At 40.9% G+C, this 20,355-nt stretch overlaps 1 protein-coding gene and 1 pseudogene across 2 annotated transcripts in view; one reads left to right on the plus strand and one right to left on the minus strand.

Moving 5' to 3' along the window:
* HMGXB3 (HMG-box containing 3) overlaps window positions 1-20,355 on the plus strand; it is a 53,185-nt gene that overhangs the window by 6,293 nt on the left and 26,537 nt on the right. The window contains exons 4-8 of one of the 2 annotated variants that reach the window (XM_008954454.6): window positions 3,134-3,631; window positions 5,266-5,364; window positions 11,916-12,047; window positions 17,623-18,041; window positions 20,093-20,268. In XM_008954454.6, the coding sequence (XP_008952702.1) occupies window positions 3,134-3,631; window positions 5,266-5,364; window positions 11,916-12,047; window positions 17,623-18,041; window positions 20,093-20,268 (1,324 nt within the window). The remainder of the gene's footprint in view (window positions 1-3,133; window positions 3,632-5,265; window positions 5,365-11,915; window positions 12,048-17,622; window positions 18,042-20,092; window positions 20,269-20,355) is intronic. The other variant, XM_034960771.3, reaches the window with a different exon arrangement.
* On the minus strand, window positions 12,097-15,684 carry LOC117980410 (small ribosomal subunit protein uS10-like; annotated as a pseudogene).

Below are 20,355 nucleotides of genomic sequence, written 5' to 3' on the forward strand. Positions count from 1 at the left end.
CTTTAATATAGTAGTTTATATAGGCATTTCTCCTACACCATGAGTTTTCATATTACAGATTGAATGTAATATATTGTACTAACTGCTATCAGTTATAATCAGGAATAAGGTTTGCATGTTTAGAGGTGGATAGAGCTGCTTGTGTAATACAGTACCACATTATTTTGTTAGCACTGGTGGTTGGAAACTATGCTAAAAGCAAAAATGCAAGTAAAGCCAAAGATGGTGGAGGAGACCAAGGCTTTGGGTGCTTGGGTTAAAGGACTAACAAGGAAGCATTTAGAATTATGTCTGTCAGCATTTTCTTATTTCTAGTTCACAATAACAAAATACACTGACAGCTATTTAAACTGCTGGGTTTTTGTTTTTTTTGAGAGTATCCCTGTCATGGCATAAACTGCTGTTTTTTTAAACTGAAATTCCTGCAGGAAGAATAACCTTGCTGTTGCAGGCTGGAACCTTTTATCCTTAACTCCTTATTTCAATAGAAACAATTGTCTGTAACTTCTATTTTGGTAATGTAGAGCAACAGCAACAACTACGTTATAGCAGAACAGGTTGTATTTTCCCTTATTGGAGCTCATCAGCTACTGCCATTTAAATTATTTTGTGCTTATTGGCCTGGCATTCTTTCTGGGAGAGCTTTGTCTTACCTACAGGCTTGGAGATGCTACTCTCTGCTCCCTCCTCTAGGTGATTTGTTTATTAACAGTGAATCTGGGAAATAATCCCTATAGTGGAGTGGAGATGGAGTCTAAGAAAAGCTTATCTACTCCCTTTGGTTTCCTTATTATAATAAAATCAGCTGTCTAGGCTGGGTGTGGTAGCTCATGCCCATAATCCCAGCACTTTAGGAGGCTGAGGTGGGAGGATCACTTGAGCCCAGGAGTTTAAGACTAGCCTGGGCAAGATGGTGAAACTCTATCTCTACAAAAAATAGGAAAAGATTAGCCAGGCGTGGTGGCATACACCTGTAGTCCCAGCCACTCAGGAAGCTGATGTGGGAGGATCACTTGAGCCGGGGAAGTGGAGGTTGCAGTGAGCCGTGATTGTGCCACTGCACTCTAGCCTGGGCAACAGAGTGAGACTGTTTCACACACACACACACACACACACACACACAAATCAGCAATCTTTTTGTGCATGATAAAATCCTACGTAATCCTGGAGTGATTTGATTTTTAAAACTACACACTAATGTAGATCATTATCAAGACTTTAAAAAAATTTAAATCATCTGCAATGATTCTTCCTTATTTACATGCTTATTTCTATCTACCACTATCTCTACCACTGCCACCAAGAACATGAGTAGGTTAGTTCTGATAATAGCTGAGTGACCATTTTAACTTTTGAGTCTTGGTTTCCTCATCTGTAAAATGGCAGTAGTCTCTTCTCATAATGTTTAAAATAGGTAATGTAAATCACCTAGCTGAGTTCTTGATAATACTGACATAATAAATATTACCCTTTAGTAGATTAAACATTCATTGACTATATAATAAGGAAAAGTGGCATTTATTGAGTACCTGGAATGTAGTAAGACTGAGTGAAGCTTTATGTGCTGTGTTTGACCTCTCCCAGACTGCCTGGTGTGATGGGAAGACCCTCAATGCCCACATACCTTGGGAGCCTGTCAGAGCCCTGTGGCAGGCTGTCCTCCTTAGCAGCCCTTCAGGTCTCTTGCCAAGTGCAGGTTCCAGTGTTATGCCTTCTAGTCTATAAAATGAGTATCATTCAGGCCTTCCAGGTTTCTTTGTGCTTGGATTTGTTAAGTCCAGGCCATGCTGTGTGTATTTGCCACCATTTAGTCTTGTTCTCCTAACATGGCTGCTTCAAAGGGTGGCTTGAGAATGCCATTTCCCCATTACCTCTCCAATAAAGGCTCCATAAAAGATTCAGTCCATCTGCTTTTATGTTTCATCTGAGTGCTGCTTTTAACTTTTCATTTCTGAGTGCTTCCTTTATGCCTTAAGTAGTCTCATCGACTTCTTGCCTTTGATTTATTGAAGAATCCTTTTGTAGTTGACTTTAGTGTTCATTTTAAAAGATACTTCTGAAATTATTTTTTTGTTCTGTTTAATTTTAGGTCTCATTTAACTGTTCACTTTGAACTTTTCTGTTTTCCTTATTGGGTGCCTTTAAGTTTAAATTGAAAAAATAAAACATAAATGACTTTTTCTTGGTGCCAATTAGCCATTCAGGACTGTGCTTTTTAGTATCTGGCCTTCTTGATACTTAGAAGACCTGGCCTGGAGTCCCAGCTTTACTGTTTACTAATTTTGTGTTTAGGGAAAGTTTACCTCCCTGAGTTTCATCCTAAATTTTCTCATTTGTTAAATGGGAATAATAATCTTATCTAACATAATAGTGTTGTTTTTAAGATAAAATCAGATAATGTGTTTGAAAACATTTTCTAAACCTGAAGGTACTGGGTCATTGTTAATATTCACATTTTTTTCCGTAGTATATTCAGGACCTTGTCACATAACCCCTTCTATATATACTTTCTGTCACGAAGCCTTCTAATGAAGACCCTTAGCTTTGTGATCTGTTCATCCTCTTCTTTGTAAGTCTGGGGAAAACCAGTGAGGTCAGAATGCTTACTTGCTGCCTTGAGTTTCATCTTAGCCTGTTAACTTGTATTTTATGCTTTTTGGGTTTTTATTGAGCGTTATACATTCTAATGTTTGAATCTTATGCTGCTTTGGAATCCTAAAGTATCAGAGCTCAAAAGGAACTCATAAATTGCCAGATTTAGCTCCCTTGTTTTACAGATGGGGCAGCTGAGGCCTCAGGAGGGGAAAGGATTTGCTCAAGGCTATGCCAGACCTCAGGTTCCAGCTCACAGTTTTATATGGCAAGACCAGTGCTCTTTCCAGAGTTCAGTCCATGCTGTTTCCTGTGTGACTGAGTGAATAAGCTACATTGGCTAAAGTGTGATTCAAATGAAGATGACACTGCTGTTGACAGGGGCTGACCTTATCTGAATTAGGTCAAGAGAGTAGAGTTTTTCCAGTCCCTTTGGAGGAAAAAAAAAAGAACTTACACACATATATATCTTTCTCTCTCCATGTGGTCTTAGTCCATTTATCTCTGCTTGTCTCCCCCTTCCTGGCTTCCTCATCCTCAGAACTCTAAGCTCTCTGCACTGACTGCTGTGGTTCCGGACATCCCAGGTTTCCGCAAGATCCTCCCACGCTCCGATTATATCATCATCCCCAAGAGCAGCCTGCAGGAGGACCGGAGCTGCCCTCAGCTAGAGCTATGTGTGGCTCAGAACCAGATGTCCCCGAAAGGACCTCCTCTTGTGTCCAACACTGCCCCGGAGACAGTGCCCAGCCATGCAGGCATGGCAGAGCAGTGCCTGGCTGTGGAGGCCCTGGCTGAGGAGGTGGGAGCCCTTACCCAGTCAGGTGCTGTACAGGAGATTGCCACCTCAGAGATCCTCAGCCAGGATGTGCTCCTAGAGGACGCTTCCCTAGAAGTAGGGGAGAGCCACCAACCTTACCAGACAAGCCTGGTAATTGAAGAGACCTTGGTGAATGGCTCACCAGACCTCCCCACTGGAAGCCTGGCTGTGCCCCACCCCCAGGTTGGGGAGAGTGTATCAGTGGTAACAGTCATGAGGGTAAGTGGCTTTGGTACTGAAGTCTTTGGCTTTGTCTGGAGTTACTTAAAGGGCAGCTAGCACCATACGGTGTGATTCCAGAGCAGTGGTAATCAAGAGTACTGGTGTGGCACTTACTGATACTGCAGTTCTCTTGAATGTGTCTTGCCCCTGGGCTCACTCCAGAGTTCTTTGAAATTTCTCAGGCACTCTTACCAACTCTTTGCCCAGCTTAGCCAGAATTTTCTTCACATGAGATGGTTCATAAGGTACATTAGCAAGAAAGCTGCAAATTGTATTTGAATTATCCACGAGTCAAAGCTAGGATCTGTCAGGCAATTTAGTATCAGTCAGGATTTTATGTTTTCTGAAGACTGCTTCCTTTTCTTGAAATGGGATTTCACTCTGTTGCCCAAGCTGGTCTTGCATTCCTGGGCTTAAGCAGTCCTCCTGCCTCAGCCTCCCAAGTAGCCAGGATTATAGGCTTGTCCACCACACTGGCTCCCTGAAGACTATTTCAGCAAACAATGGCACCTTGAGCTGTGTAGAAGAATTTTCACACAAGACCTGTACCCAGGTCTTCCTGGATTCAGATGGGGTAGGAAGAAAAAAGTTATCTTCAAGGCCAGGTTGATGGGACTAACCTCTGAGAAAGAGGAAGCAAGTTTCTACAGTGGCCTAAGTGTCATTCTCAGTTGAGGGGAAAACAGCACTTTTAGTGATCCCAACAACCTCATCCCCTAGAAGTGGAAGTGGAGAGAAACTGCTACCATGCCATAGTATAATATATAACCTGCCCTCTATAACCTTGGAGAGGATAGCATTCTCAGAGATGGGAGTCTTTCTGTGCAGGCTAAGAGGACCAGCTTGCTGTAGCCCTTATGGCCTGGGCAGAAGAGAACAAGTACCCCTGCAATCTGTCCCAGGGCTAAATCCTTATTTATTGCCTCAGTGCTGTTTATGATAATGAAGCGTGCAACTAGCTGGTTCTTGTTGTTGTTGGTTGGTTTTTTTTTTTTTGAGACGGAGTTTTGCTCTTGTCACCCAGGCTGGAGTGCAGTGGCACAATCTCTGCTCACTGCAACCTCCACCTCCCGGGTTCAAGAGATTCTCCTGCCTCAGCCTCCAAGTAGCTGGGATTACAAGCATGCGCCACCACGCCTGGCTAATTTTTGTATTTTTTTTTTTAGTAGAGATAGGGTTTCACCACGTTGGCCAGGCTGGTCTTGAACTCCTGACCTCAGGTGATCCGCCCGCCTCGGCCTCCCAAAGTGCTGGGATTACAGGCGTGAGCCGCCGCACCCGGCCGCCACTAGCCTGTTTAAAGCAGGTAAATAGGGTGCTGAGAACACTTGAAAGGGTTAGAATTGGATTCTCTCACTAACTGCTTATGTGATCTTAGAAGTCCTAAATGTCTTAGAACCTCAGTTTTCTCATCTATAAAATAAACATAGCACACTTCCTGTGGAAATAGTTTTCTCTTTGTTCTTAATTAAACTTTTTGAGATAATCATAAATTCATTCCTTTTGATAAGTACATTGGGATGAGTATACTGTCTGTTATTAAACTTAATCCAGGCTTCCAGTGTTGAGTGGCCTGGGTGTTCTTTATTACTCTGTTTCAGTGAAACTGTCCTTCTCTTCATTGCCCATAGGATTCCAGTGAGAGTAGCTCCTCTGCACCAGCCACACAGTTCATCATGTTGCCTCTGCCTGCCTACTCGGTTGTGGAGAACCCCACCTCCATCAAACTGGTCAGTACTGTATGTGGGGGATTGATGGCAATTAGGGTGTCATAAGCATTTTTTTTCTAAGTAAATTTGTCTTTTTTTCTTTCTGAGCTACCAGTTGTAGGACCAAGAAGATTTCTAAAAGTCTTAGAGCCTCAGGATGCGAGGACTGGCAAAGATTTCAGGGATTATGTGGTCCATATGTTCTTAATGAGGGTGAGGGGGTTGTAGATAGATCTCCATGGGATCCATGAACTCACCTCAAGTTTTATGCAAACTTTTTTCCTGGAATGGATTCCATGACTTTTATAAAATTTTCGTAAGCATACATGATTTAGGAAAATGAGCAGCCACTGATCTAATTCAATACTGTGATCGTACAGATTAGGAAAAGGGCCATAGGAGAGAAAGGACTTGTTCAAGGTTACAAGACAAGTCAGACTGGATTCGTTTCTTGATTCCCAGTTGATATTTTTTTCAGCATCGGGGCTGAGATTTATCCCTGTTTATCTTTTTCTCACACTATTATAAATGGCATTTTTAGAAAATTTTCAATATCTGATTGCCTACAACTAGTATATCATAATACAATTGATTGCTTTGTATATTGGGCTTGTATGCTGCAACTTTGCTTAACTCACTTATTAGTTCTGATAACTTTTGTAGATGCTGTTGGGTTTTCTACAAAGTTAATCATGCTGTCTACAAGTAATGACAGTTTTATATCTCCTTTCTGATTTGAATTCCTTCTTTTTCTTGCCTTATGATATTGTCTAGGACTTCTGGTACAATGCTGAATAGAAGTGGTAAGAGCAGACATCTTTGTCTTGTCCTCATGTAAGGAGGAAAGGATTCAGTCCTTCTTCATTAAGTATATTAACTATAGGTTTTTCCTACATGCCCTTTATCATGTTTAGGTAGTTCCCTCTATTCCTAATTTTCTGAACGCTTTTATCAGGAATGCATGTTGGATTTTGTCAAATGCTTTTTCTGTGTCTATTGAGAGTATTATAAGAATTTTCCGGAAGTTGGTTAAGGTGGTGAATTTCACTATTACTCAAATTTTAAACCACCCTTGTATTCCTGGGACAAACCCCATTTGACAGTGATGTATTATCCCTCTCATAGATTGTTGGATTTCATTTGCTAAAAAGTTTGCTCAGAATTTGGCTCAGAATTTCCTTATACAGTCTCTGTCCACTTTTCATATCAGGGTAATGCTTGCCTCTTAAAATGACTTGGGAAGTATTTTCTCCACCTCAGTTCTTTTCCTTAAATGGTAGTATTACCAGTGAAGTCATCTGGGCCTGGAGTTTTCTTTGTGAGAAGGTTTTTAACTGCAAGCCCAATTTTAAAAATATATATAGGACTATTCAGACTGTCTCTTTGAGTGAGCATTTGGTATTTTGGCTTTCAAGGAATTTGTCCATTTCATTTAGGCTGTCAAATTTATTGACATAAAGTTGTTCATAACATTCCCTTATTACCCTGTAATAGGCAATGTACTTATCTACAAAGATAATTTGAACTGTTGTTTCCCTATTGCTGACAGATGAAAAAGTTTAGACCTTAAAATAATACCTGATTGTTGGCCACTTCTGGTTAAGGCCACTCTTTCCAGCTTTCCAGTGACAGGTAATGCTTTACATTACAACCAACTAATATTCTAAGATTCTTAGAAATGGACAAACCACTTGTTGCTTATTTTGGTTGTTTCTGGACAGTTACTACCTGTGTGGAAAAATTCAGGGTGCTAAACAACAGTGTCACTTTATGGCCTGGTACTACACTAGAGCATGTCACAAGTTCGCAAGGGCGGTGGCTGCTCCCTCTACTAACGGATACTACCAGAGACCTTCACACAGTGCAGGCCTCGGTTACTAACACCTAAATATTAACACCCATGGGATTTGCAGTCCCTATGTTCATGTCTAGTACTTGGGTAAGCTCCACACCAGGCACATATTGTTTTATGCAATCTTTAAAGACATCTGCAATAGACAATATGCAGTTTAAACAAACTGTGAGGTTTATAAACAGAGAATTCTTTACATTTGCTATTATGTCATAACAGGCACAATCTGAAATACAACTTTGTACTAGCAGTGTATAAAAATACTTTTAAACGATACTTTCGATAGGTACAGTAGCACTTTAAAGAAAACCACTGTGTAGTTATTCCTTTTGAGGACCTACTAAAACAGTTCAACTTACTGCCCCCAGCTACATCTAAAGCACGAATGTGGAAAGCAAGTTCTCTTACCCAGGTACACACCACACACACCCACATGCTGAAACAGTCTCCATTTATGATGCATGCTGATGAGGCATCAATCTCAAACAGAGTATGAGATGACAGTGTTTGGTGCCTGTTTCCATTTCCAGGTTTGGTATGAATGAACAAGAGGCAAAGGCAAGGTGGAGTCTGTGTATGGGCCCTCTCTAGGAGTTTAATCTGGCATATCAATATTTAACTTGGGAGGTGGGGGAACATATTTCCCAGGGCTCTGGATTAAAACTACCTGGTCTTCCCAAACACTGGAGCAATTTTCGGAGCTTCTGGAACCAATATTTCTTCAGCACCTTCGCTATCTTCCTGATGGAGATCATATGAAATGTTCCCATATTCTCTTAAAAATGGGAAAATTTCAAGCAGAAACTGGCAGAAGTCTCTGCGAATACCAAACCACCAATGATTGCCCCTTTTTGGCCTAAATGTTGTGGTCATTAAAGTTAGTAACAAAAGCCAAAGGGGGACAAATATGGAGATATAGGAGAATGTATTGCGGCCATCCAGTCTGTGAACCAGCAGGACCTCAAAGGTGAGCAGGGCACGATGACAGTCGTTATCCAGCTGATGGCCATGGTCACGTGTGTTCTTCACTGCCCTGGTAGTTCTCATTTGTTCTTTTTCTAGTTTCTTAAGGTAGAAGCTGATGTCATTGATTCAAAACCTTTCTTTTCTTTTCTTTTCTTTTTTTTTGGTAGATAAGGTTTCACTCTGTTGCCCATGTTAGAGTGCAGTGGCACAATCATGGCTTACTGCATCCTTGACTTCCTGGGATCCACCTACCTGCCCCAGTCTCTCAGGTAGCTGGGACCACAGGTGCATACCACCACACCCAGCTAATTGTTTTAAATTATTTGCAGAGATGGGGGTCTCTCTATGTTGCCCAGGCTGGTCTTAGAACTCCTGGGCTCAAGCAATCCTCCTGCCTTGGCCTCCAAAAGTATTGGAATTACAGGCGTGAGCCACCGTGCCCAGCTCTTTCTTTCTTTTCTTTTTTTTTTTTTTTTTTTTTTGAGACGGAGTCTCGCTCTGTCGCCCAGGCTGGAGTGCAGTGGCGCGATCTCGGCTCACTGCAAGCTCTGCCCCCCGGGTTCACGCCATTCTCCTGCCTCAGCCTCCCGAGTAGCTGGGACTACAGGCGCCCGCTATCACGCCCGGCTAATTTTTTGTATTTTTAGTAGAGACGGGGTTTCACCGTGTTAGCCAGGATGGTCTCGATCTCCTGACCTCGTGATCCGCCCGCCTCGGCCTCCCAAAGTGCTGGGATTACAGGCGTAAGCCACCGCGCCCGGCCTCTTTCTTTCTTTTCTAATGTAGGTGCTTACTGCTATGAATTTCCCTCTAAGCACTGCTTTAGTGGCATTCCACAAATTCTGATATGGTGTGTTTTCATTTTCATTCAATTCAAATACTTTCTAATTTACTTCTTTGACCTATGAGATATTTAGAAGCGTATTATTTACTCTGCAAATATTTGGGGATTTTCCAGATATCTTTCTCTTATTGATTAATAATTTAATTCCACTGTGGCCTGACCTTTTTGATTTATTTAAACTGAATCCCTTTAAATTTATTGAGACTTGTCTTACGGCCCAGAATGTGGTCTGTCTTGATAAATGTTATGTACACTTGAAGAGAATGCGTAGTCTGCTATTGGGTGGAATGTTCTATACATATCTAATTAGGTCAAGTTGATTGATAACGTTCAACCCTTTTATATCCTTACTGATTTTGTCTACTTGTTCTATCAATTATAAGAGAAGGCATCTGGCCGGGCACAGTGATATGTGCCTGTAACCCTAGCACTTTGAGAGACTGAGGCAGAAGGATTGCTTGAGCCCAGGAGTTCAAGACCAGCCTGGACAAGGCAGGGAGACCCTGTCTCTACAAAAAGCAATAAATAGTTGAGTGTGGTGGTACACACCTATAGTCCCAGCTACTCAGGGCTGAGGTGGGAGGATTGCTTGGGCCCAGTAGTTGGAGGATACAGTGAGCTGTGATCGTGCCACTGCACTGTAGCCTGAGCAACAGAGTGAGACTCTGTCTCAAAAAAAAAAAAAAAAAAAAAAAAAAGGAGGTGACATTTAACTATCCTTGTAGATTTGTCTGTTTCTTACAGTTCTCTTAATTTTTGTCACAAATTTTGACTCTCTTGCGAAGTATGTAAACATGTAGGATTGTTGTGCCCTCTTGATAAATTGACCCCTTTGTTATTACAAAATGACCTTTATCTCTAGTAATCTTTGCTCTGAAATCTACTTTGTCTAATATCTAGCTTTTAAAAATTATTGTTACATCAAGAAATATATTTTTCCATCCTTTTAACTAATTTATATCTACATAAAGTGTTTTTGTTTTGTTCTGCTTTGTGTAGATAGCATATAGTTTCAATATAAAAGCAAGACCCTCTGACAGTCTCTGTCTTTAAAAGAGGTGGTTTAAGCCGTTTATATTTAATATGATTATTGATATGGTTACATTTAGATCTATTATCTTATTATTTGTCTCATCAATTTTGTTCTGCCTTCTTCTGATATAAGTATTTTTTATGGATCTGCTTTCTTTTATTGGCTTATTAGCTATTGACTTTGTTTTGGTTATTTTAGTAGTTTCTTTAGGGCTGAAGTACATATTTTTAACTTATAAGTTTATCTTCAGAAATCTCTGCTGCAGATAAACAATATGTTGTAGATAATAAAGCTGCAATATTTTAAAATAGGAACAGCCTGCAGCTTTGACTCATGGAGAAACTGGTTATTTCTCCTGAGTCTTTATTCTCCTGGAAATTACTGTTCTTTCATGCTCTAATAAATGTCAGCCAAGCACTTCTAAAAAAGTGTTTTATGATTAATACTTAGGACTGAAACGTCATCCTTGAACATTAGCACTTTTTTTCCTAAAGTCATTTCTCTAGCCTACTTAACAATGTTAAGAATTTCCAAGTTCATGGTAATTTACTTATGAAACTAACCTATCTTAAATTTTTACTCTGCTTTCTTGAGGTGTTCAGAATGAGAATTATACATTGGCCACAACCTGAGAAAGGATCAGAGATGTTTTATATTCCAGTATTAATAGTCTCTCACAAGCATGTAGAATCTAAGTGAATGTTTTCTCATTTCTTATCTCACTTTCTCAGCAAGACACGCCTATAAAATAGGAAGAACAGGCGATTTTACAGAGGAAGAAACTCAGGGCCCAAGAGTTAAGGTTCCTTACCACCAGGTCACTCAGTGTATTAGTGGCAAAATTGGAACCCAAAGCCTGGTCTTCCTCTTTTTGGTGCCATACCACTTCACGCTCATCCTTGACTTAATACCACTGTCATAATTGGAAGCCATAATTGAAGCCTTTTCCTTAGGCTTCCTTGCAGAGGTAGCTAATGGTAGTTTGGTGTTTCCCCAAGGAAGCTTTTTGCGTTTTGGCTGGGCTAGGGAAGCTGGGATTAATAGCTGAGTAAACATTCATATGTGACAGAACAAATATGACAGAGAAATGGGTTTTTTTCCAGCCTTAATCTAGAAGCGGAGCATGACTAATGAATGAGTCGTTTTTATTTGTAGCTGAAATATTATAACCCATAGTAATACATTTTGCTCAAAGGGAGATCAGTGGAGATGATAAGAGCCAGTGGCTATATATATTAATATGCAAATAACTACATTCTGTTGAGTATCAAAGGATAGGGCCTGGCTTATAGTCCTGAACTGCCCTTATTTTTTCAGTGACCATGGATCTATTTTTATTCTGAATCCCAGGTCCTTGGTTGTCTGAAGAATGAAGATGAAGCAAATTCTTTGAAGTATTTAGACCAGAGGGTGCAGCTGGATGCATAGAAGGAATGTTGGGCCAAGAATAGAGAAATATGGGTTCTAGGTCTAGCTCTGCCCTTGATTGATGATTTGAGGCAAAGCATTTAAACCTCAGTAGTAATAATACGTACTTAATACGATTGCTGAGAGTATTAAATGAAATATTGGTAAAGTGTTTAGCACTGTGTGGTGCCTAGCTCAATGCATAGCAACTATCACTTTCTTCATTCTTCTGGTACCTAACTGTAATGTTGGGCAGTTGTCTTTCCCCATTTGAACTTAGTTTCTCCATTTCTAAAGAGTGAATTTGTTGTATTGTAGGACCTTTCCAACACTGACCTTTTCTGATATGATTATGAATTGGTTATCTTTCCACAAGCTTGTGACCTCCTGGTGTTGCTGTGATTATAGTGGTCATCAGTCTGAGAGAGGTTGGATTGTTCTGTTGATTCTGATGTGCTCTTTATTTACAGACCACTACATATACCCGCCGGGGCCATGGGACATGCACCAGCCCAGGGTGCTCCTTTACATATGTCACCAGGCACAAGCCACCTAAGTGCCCTACCTGTGGTAACTTCCTAGGAGGGAAGTGGATCCCAAAGGTAAGGTCCATTGGCTGTTGCTGCTTTGGAAGCCTCACAGAATAGACTTTCTGTTTGCCATTAGGAACAGGTGATTTTTAAAAAGTTAACATTTGTTTTTACTGTCTGACTATACAAGTAAATCATTTCCATTGTATATAGTTTGTTTAAAAAATACAAAAGAGAAATGGAATAAATTGTTATCCAAACTCATATACCATCCAAAGAAAAGCCATTATTAACATTTTGGTGTACTTCTTTCCAGTCTTTTTTTCTGTGAATAAGTTCTGTATCTGTTTTTTTCTTCTTCTTTCCCTTCTTTTTTTTTTTTCCAGTAGAGATGGGGTCTTCCTTTGTTGCTCTGGCCTCAAACAGTCTCCTGTCTCGGCCTCCCAAAGTGCTGGGATTACAGCACTGTGAGCACTGTTTTCCCTTTTATTTTTCTTTCTGTTTTTTCGTGGATATCTCCAATACTATAATATTTTGCTTTTTTTAATTTAACATATCATGCCTTTAAATATTCTTCAAAATAGTACCTGTTTCATAATTTCCATGAACTACTACACCATGTTTATTTACTTGTTTCTGTCATCCCCCGTCTGTATTTAGAGATGTCTGTATCTATATGTCTTTAACATTTTTATTTAACACTCATCATCAGTTAACAATGTTTCTGTTTATGTCACATTGTGAGTTCCTTAATAACCTTGGTATCTCCCACAGCCTTTGCCCATAGAAGACACTCAATAAATAAATGAGCATCACAGCTGTGCCCTTCTGAAGTTCCGTTTAACACGTTGTCACCTGTGTATGCTTGGTGCGAACTAGATAAAACATACATACTTGCCACATTTTTTATATGAAACTATACATTTTAAGGGCTAAAATGGATGGAAGAGGCAGTAAATTCTCACCTAGTTCAGAGAGGAGAGACATTTATAAGGACTGGGACAGACAGGGAAGGTTTTATAGAAGAGAGAGAGTTGAAGATTCAACAGAATTTGGGTGGGTAGAAAAGGAAAGAGAGGACATTATTTTAGTGAAAATGGCTTAGGTTAGGTTTGTGATTATCACATGTTTAACTCAGCATGGTCCAAACTTGTATGTGTAGAAAAACCTTGTATAGCAGCATACCTTAAACTTCTCTGGGGCAATTTTCACATCTCTTTGAGAAATACTGGGATGGTGACTTTTGCCCTCTGGATGAGTGTTTTGGCTTCTGGCTAAGTTCAGGGTAGCACTAATTCCAGGAGACAGGATAGTTAAGAACACAATTCTGGAGTTAGCTACCTCAGTTCAGACCCCTGCTTCCCAAGGTTTCTAACTATGTAATCTTGGTCAAGACAGTCTATATCTGTTCCTGGATTTAAGTTTTGTCTCATCTGTCAATGGAAGTTAGTACCTACTTCATTAGGGATGTTAGCAGGGTCAAATAAGATTATCCATATAGACTAAATGGCAGTTTCTGGTACATATTAAATCCTCAGTGAATGTCCTGCTATCATCATGATAGACATCAATGTAATTATTAGCCCTACTATTGCTCTTCATGTTGTCAGGAAGGGCCTAGGGCTAATGTCTCACAGGAGGTTTTGTCTAAGGCTCTTGTGCCATCTTCTCTGATGTGCCTCTGTGAAGCCATCAGTGTATTCACAATGTATTCCCCAAAAAGGCAGTTCTCTAACTGCAGTGGGGAGATTGAACTGGATAGTAGTCAGAATCTTCCTTGGCCTTTCTTGACCAATGCGAAGCAGGTCTCTCAAATGACCATATTTCCTGTGCTTATGCATGAAAGACTGTCAGTGATCACTGTGGGCTTATCCCTCCTTCAGGCTATTTTTACTTTGGCTTTTTCATTTCTTGTATGTGTGGCTTTCTTTTTCATTTCTTGTATGTGTGGTTTTTTTTCCACTTTGAAATAACTTTTTTTTTTGGGACAGAGTCTCTTGCTATGTTGCCTAGGCCCATTTCAAATTCTTGGTCTCAAGTGATCCTCCTGCCTCAGCTTCCTGAGTAGCTGGTACTATAGGCATATGACATCATACCATCATACCTGGCTTTAACTGAAACAACTTTTTTTTTTTTTTTTTTTTTGAAGATAGAGTCTTGCTCTATTGTCCAGGCTGGATAGCACGATCTCAGCTCACTGCAACCTCTACCTCCCTGGTTCAAGTGATCCTTATGTCTCAGCCTCCCGAGTAGCTGGGATTACAGGCATGTGCCACCACAGCCAGCTAGGTTTTTTTGTATTTTTAGTAGAAATGGGATTTCACCATGTTGGCCAGGCTGGTGTCGAACTCCTGGCCTCAAGTGATCCACCTGCCTCGGCCTCCCAAAGTGTTGGGATTACATGTGTGAGCCATGGTGCCCAGCCTGAAAAACTTTAGAGCCATGGTTCTCTTACTAAGATCAAGCTCATGGCATGAAAACAATTTTTTTCTTAGCTACCTTCCCCCTATCTTGACTTGCTAAGTCAGAATTTACCAATGTGTTTTGCAAGGATTACCATGTCAAGAGTAGATACTGTGATTTCTAAAGCTTATAGAAACAGAATGAGTGAGAGAAGACAGGTAACATTTTACCATCAGTGCACTTAGAATTTTAGAAATAAATTGACTTTGATTATCAGCTACTTCAACTCTTTTGAGTTTCCAGCTAAGGAAAAATAGATTTTGAAAAAGCGACTTACTAAATTCACACAGCCAATTATCCCATTGCCTTTTCCACTAAACCACACTTCTCAGGCATTGCTACGCTGTTTAGCTGCAGAATGTAAGACAAGCTTGTCCAACCTATGGCCCAGGATGGCTTTGAATGAAGCCCAACACAAATTCATAAACTATCTTAAAACATTGAGATTTTTTGTTTTTTAACAACTGGTAATCAATGTATTAAAATAGTTGACTTAAGCATCTGCAGTGGTGACTTGCACCTCAACTCCTGGCTCAGTACTGATGGAAGTAATTTGCTTAACAATCTCAGAAGGACTGTGCAAGTCAATTAGTTGCTTGTGGATTCTCCTATGGAAACATTCCTATGTCTTAGAACCTTGACCACAAGTTTTTCTTGTAGTGATTCTCAAAGTCTTGGTAGGCATTCGAACTGATCCTTTCACTGAGATTCTTTTCCTTTGCTCCTCTGATCAAGTCAGCACACATCTTCTCCAGGGATTTTATGTTGCAGCTCGTTAGAGTGATTTGAATTCGGTGAATTGCCACCTCCAGCTCCATGGGTGTTTTTCCGGTGTCTTTAAAAGCCTTGGCTGCAGCGGGCTTCCTGACCGACTTGTTCCTTGGCGAGAGAGAACAGCGGTGAGTCAGGAGCAGGAGCGGGCAGGAGCGGGCAGACCGCAGCTCCGCACCACCTACGACCGTGTCTTCCTCAAAGAGCAAAACATTATGATATTTTTTTGTGTGTGATTATTTTTATTTTTTTAGGCTCATCAGCTATTGTTAGTGTTAGTGTATTTTATGTGTGACTCAAGACAATTCTTCCAGTGTGGCCCAGGGAAGCCAAAATTGGACACCCCGATCTATTAATAAGATTTCTTGAATTCTGATTTTTGAGGCAGCAAGTATAATTTGTCTCTAAAAGCTCTAAGTGTGTTTGTGCCAGCCAGGAAATGACTCACCTTTTGTTGTATTGTTCTAGAGTTCATACTGGCTAAAATTAGCCCAAGAAATATGTGGCATAGTTCCCAAAGAGTTGGATAAAACAAAAGATAGTATATAAGGCTGTTTAGCTCAAGGTTTCATTCTTAAGGCTCTCTGATGGCAGCAGTTGAGGTCTCTCTGAGCCTGCAGCCTCAGAGAATTTTGAAAGTAACATCTAAAATGAGTAGGCTGAGTTAATGAAATGTGAGATCACCAGGTAGAGTTGTTTTGCTCAGATTGCTTAAATTACCCAATCTTTCTGCGGTGATTTTTGTCTAAAATAGCCTACTTAGTAGGCAGTGTTTGCTCAAAAATCTTATCTCAAAAAATGAGTTTAGTCTCCTGTTTTTCTATAAAATTTTCCCTCTCCTGCAGTAAATAAGCTCTGTGCACTTGACTTGGAATTTTTCTCCATGTTAACTCACTCTTAGGGGCTATTATGTGTTAGAATCTGAGAATGCTTTACCAAAGAGCTCTTAAGAGGTCACCTGTTACTGGCTCTTTTTTTTTTTTTTTTTTTCCAGACAGGGACAGGGTCTCGCTCTGTCACCCAGGCATGAATACAGCTCGTGCAGCCTCAGCCTCCTGGGGTCAAGTGATCCTGCCACCTCAGCCTCTCGAGTAGCTGGGAACACAGGCACACAGGCTGCATACCACCATGCCTGGCTAATTTTTTTTTTTTTTTTTTTTTGTAGAGATGTGGTCTTGCCATGTTTCCCAAACTGGTCTTGAACTCCTGGGCTTAGGTGAGCCTCTTGCCTCAGTTTCCCAAAGACTTAGGATCACGGGCATGAGCCATGACGCCTGGCTGTTACCAGTTCCGAACTAGAAGTGCAATATGCAGATGGCTTTGGAAATGTTGAGGGTTTTTGGGTAGTAAGCGACTGGGAGATAAATCATTGAAATTTAGTGACATTGGCACAGACACTAAACTTTCTGTAATGTGCAGGGAGGTCCTACACACTATAGAATTAGGTCACCCAAAATGCTGTCTGGCTCCTGTTGACAAATACTGAGAGCCCAATCCTTTGCTATTTCATAAGGGGAAATGAGGATTCAATTGAAGCTTGCCTTATACCACATAACTAATTAGGAGGGGAGCTAAGCTTGATAGAACCCAGCCTTTATGTTTCCTAGTTTACAGTGCCCTTCATGATATACATGGTGGGTAGAAAACCTTTCTGAAGACAACCACTATTTAAAAACATTTTTTAAAAGCGTATGTGTGTATATATAATACTATTATTTCCACTGCAGTGCTAATTGGATAAAAGCTAAGACACCAAGGACTTTTTAAAGCCAGGTCTAGCTAAAATAGCAGCTGCCATTTTTAGTGAGTTTGAATATTTGTAGCACATAATAATGCATGAGTTAATTTGATCCAGTGCAAAGTATGTGACATATGTGTAAGTCATTCTTAAGACTCACCTTAAAGAATCTGGGACAAAAAACAGAATTTTTCCCAAAGGAGATGGGAAAATTTGAATCTGTCCGCATGAGGTTGCGGCCACATTGGGATTAACTGAATCTCATAAAAGGACCACCAAGGTGAACAACTTAGGGCCTTTAGGCCCTGTATGGCAGTATGTCACCCTCTTTCTAGACACACAGAAGTAGGCTTTGAATAATGTAAAACTAAATGTAAAACTAAAAAATGCCAACATTTGGTTGATGAAACCTGGAGAAGCTTTTCAATAAGAATTTATTAGAAGATGAACAGTTTTATTCAAATGAAGGCATTTAATACTATAGTGAAAGGAACCTGTAGCCAGAAAACTTAGATTCAGGCTAGTTTTACACTTGAGATCTTAAGTTAACTTCTTCCTTTCATGGACCTTAGTTTCCTTATTTGTTGCCCATATGTTATTAAAAATGAGAGAATGTTTGTGAATGTCATCAACTGTAAAATCCCTTATGTATACAAGGCATTCTTATTTTTCTAGGAAAAGCCAGCCAAAGTAAAAGTGGAATTGGCTTCTGGCGTCTCTTCCAAAGGCTCTGTGGTGAAAAGAAATCAGCAACCTGTCACCACTGAGCAAAATTCCTCTAAGGAAAATGCCTCCAAACTGACTCTGGAGAATTCGGAAGCTGTAAGCCAGCTCCTGAACGTAGCTCCTCCCAGAGAAGTAGGTGAGGAGAGTGAGTGGGAGGAAGTGATCATCTCCGATGCCCATGTTTTGATTAAGGAAGCTCCTGGGAATTGTGGTACAGCAGTCACTAAGACGCCAGTCGTCAAAAGTGGTGTGCAGCCTGAGGTCACTCTGGGGACAACTGACAATGACAGTCCTGGAGCAGACGTACCAACACCATCCGAGGGGACAAGTACCTCCAGTCCACTCCCTGCTCCTAAAAAACCTACAGGGTAAGTCAGTGTGTTTGTATAATATAGAGTTGTATTTAAAATAACAGCTTTGGAAATGCCCCATGTTTCTTTTATCCCATGTCTGTACAGCATGCCTGAGAGAGGCAGCAGAGACCAGGCAATGGTTCCTGTTTTAGAGATACAGAAACCAAGGCCTAGAGATATATAAAGATTGTCCCTCCCCCTGGACTCTGCTATTCATGTACTGCTGTCAGATTACTTACACATCTCTTCTTGTCAGTCTCCCTAAAGCATTAATTAGAGTCTTGCTGGTATAGGCTCTGGGCAGTATTAAAACTATGAGTTACCAGTCCTGGATACTGGATTTGGAAAGAGAATCTTTATTAAAAGCATCCTGTAGAAAGGGTTCTGGCCTTATAGTCAGAGAACTCAGTACTGGTTCTGACTGTTTCTGGCTTCTGTTTGACCTTGGGCATTGTCACTTCATGTCTCTTCACCTCAGTTCTCTCCTCTGAAGAATCTTGAGTTGGATATAGAAAATCTTATCCTCACAGGCTGACTGTACAAACTGAAGATTGTATATAAAACATGCAACCAAGTACCTTGCAAGTCGGAGGAAGTCACTATCTTTTTCTCCCCTTTTCCTCCTTAAATGCTTAATTGGATTCCGTGTATATCCCTTCCCTGAGGAAGTTGTGTTCTTGTAACTGAAGACCCTTATTTGTATCAGTGGTTCTCAACTGGTAACAATTGTGCCCACAATGAACACCAGAAGCCAATTCCACTTTTAACTTTGGCTGGCTTTTCCTGGAAAAATAAGAATACCTTGTATACCTTGTATGCAAATATGTATGTGTGTGTGTGTATATATATTTTTCCCACTTTTTTTTTTAACACAAATCATAGCACAACATACATACTTCTACATCTTGTTTTTTATTTTTATGTTTATTTTTATTGTTTGAGACATGATCTCTCTTTGTCATACAGTCTGGAGTGCAGTGGTGCGAACACAGCTCCCTGAAGCCTCACCCTCCCAGGCTCAATCGATCTTCCCACCTCAGCCTCTGGAGTAGCTGGGACTACAGGCACGCGCTACCACACCTGGCTAATTTTTGTATTTTTTTTTTTTTGTGGAGATGGGGTTTTGCCATGTTGCCCAGACTGGTCTTGAACTCCTGGGCTCAGGTGATCTGCCCGCCTTGGCCTCCCAAATACATCTTGCTTTTTTTTGGGATGGAATCTCGCTCTGTCGCCCAGACTGGAGTGCAGTGGCGCCATCTCGTCTCACTGCAAGCTCCGCCTCCCGGGTCCATGCCATTCTCCTGCCTCAGCCTCCCGAGTAGCTGGGACTACAGGCACCTGCCACCATGCCTGGCTAATTTTTTGTATTTTTAGTAGAGATGGAGTTTCACCGTGTTAGCCAGGATGGTCTTGATCTCCTGACCTTGTGATCCACCCGCCTTGGCCTCCCAAAGTGCTGGGATTACAGGCATGAGCTTCCGCGCCCGGCCCCATCTTGCTTTTTTTTAAAAAAATCATGTAGCAATATACTTTGGCGATGGTTTTGTATATTTAAAGGATGAAGCTGTGCACTTTAGACCTTTTGTTTGAGACACGTAAATCACTCTAGCAAATGTTTATTGAGGCCTCCTCTGTGGTATAGGCCATGTGCTCAACATTGGTGCTGCAAAGATGAAGCAAACATGGACTCTGTTCTCTAGGGTCTCTAAGCTGCTGTCATAAGTATATGCTCTAACTAGAGGTAGATTAGATGTTATAGCTATAATAGCGATTGGCATTACACTCTATAGACATCGTTTTACACTTCTGTGTCTTCGCAATGACCCCATACTGTATAGGTAATTACTGTTCCATTTTACATATTAGAAACTTGAAGTTAACAGAAGAATGAAATTACTTGTCCAGGGCCACACAGCTATTTAGTGGTTGAATTTGAACTCAATCTGTCTAAAGCTTGACAGTTTAACCCCAATACTATCCTCTAAGAAAGCACTATATAGAGATTGCGCTTTGGTTTTCTTCCCTTTGTTCCAGAATTTCCAGATTTCTCTTCTTATTCTTTTCAGAGTTGACCTGCTTACCCCTGGGTCCAGGGCTCCAGAGCTTAAAGGCAGAGCACGGGGCAAGCCCTCATTACTGGCTGCAGCAAGACCCATGAGAGCAATTTTGCCAGCCCCAGTTAACGTGGGGCGAGGCAGCAGCATGGGACTGCCCAGGGCCAGGCAGGCCTTTTCCCTGAGTGGTAAGGGCTGGGACATACCTGGGATGGAGGGGCTGTCTGACAGGAAAGGGACAGGAGTGGGGGGTTGAGAACGGACATAGAGACTTG

This window comes from Pan paniscus, chromosome 4 (assembly GCF_029289425.2).
Source record: "Pan paniscus chromosome 4, NHGRI_mPanPan1-v2.0_pri, whole genome shotgun sequence".
Taxonomy (NCBI): Eukaryota; Metazoa; Chordata; class Mammalia; order Primates; family Hominidae; genus Pan; species Pan paniscus.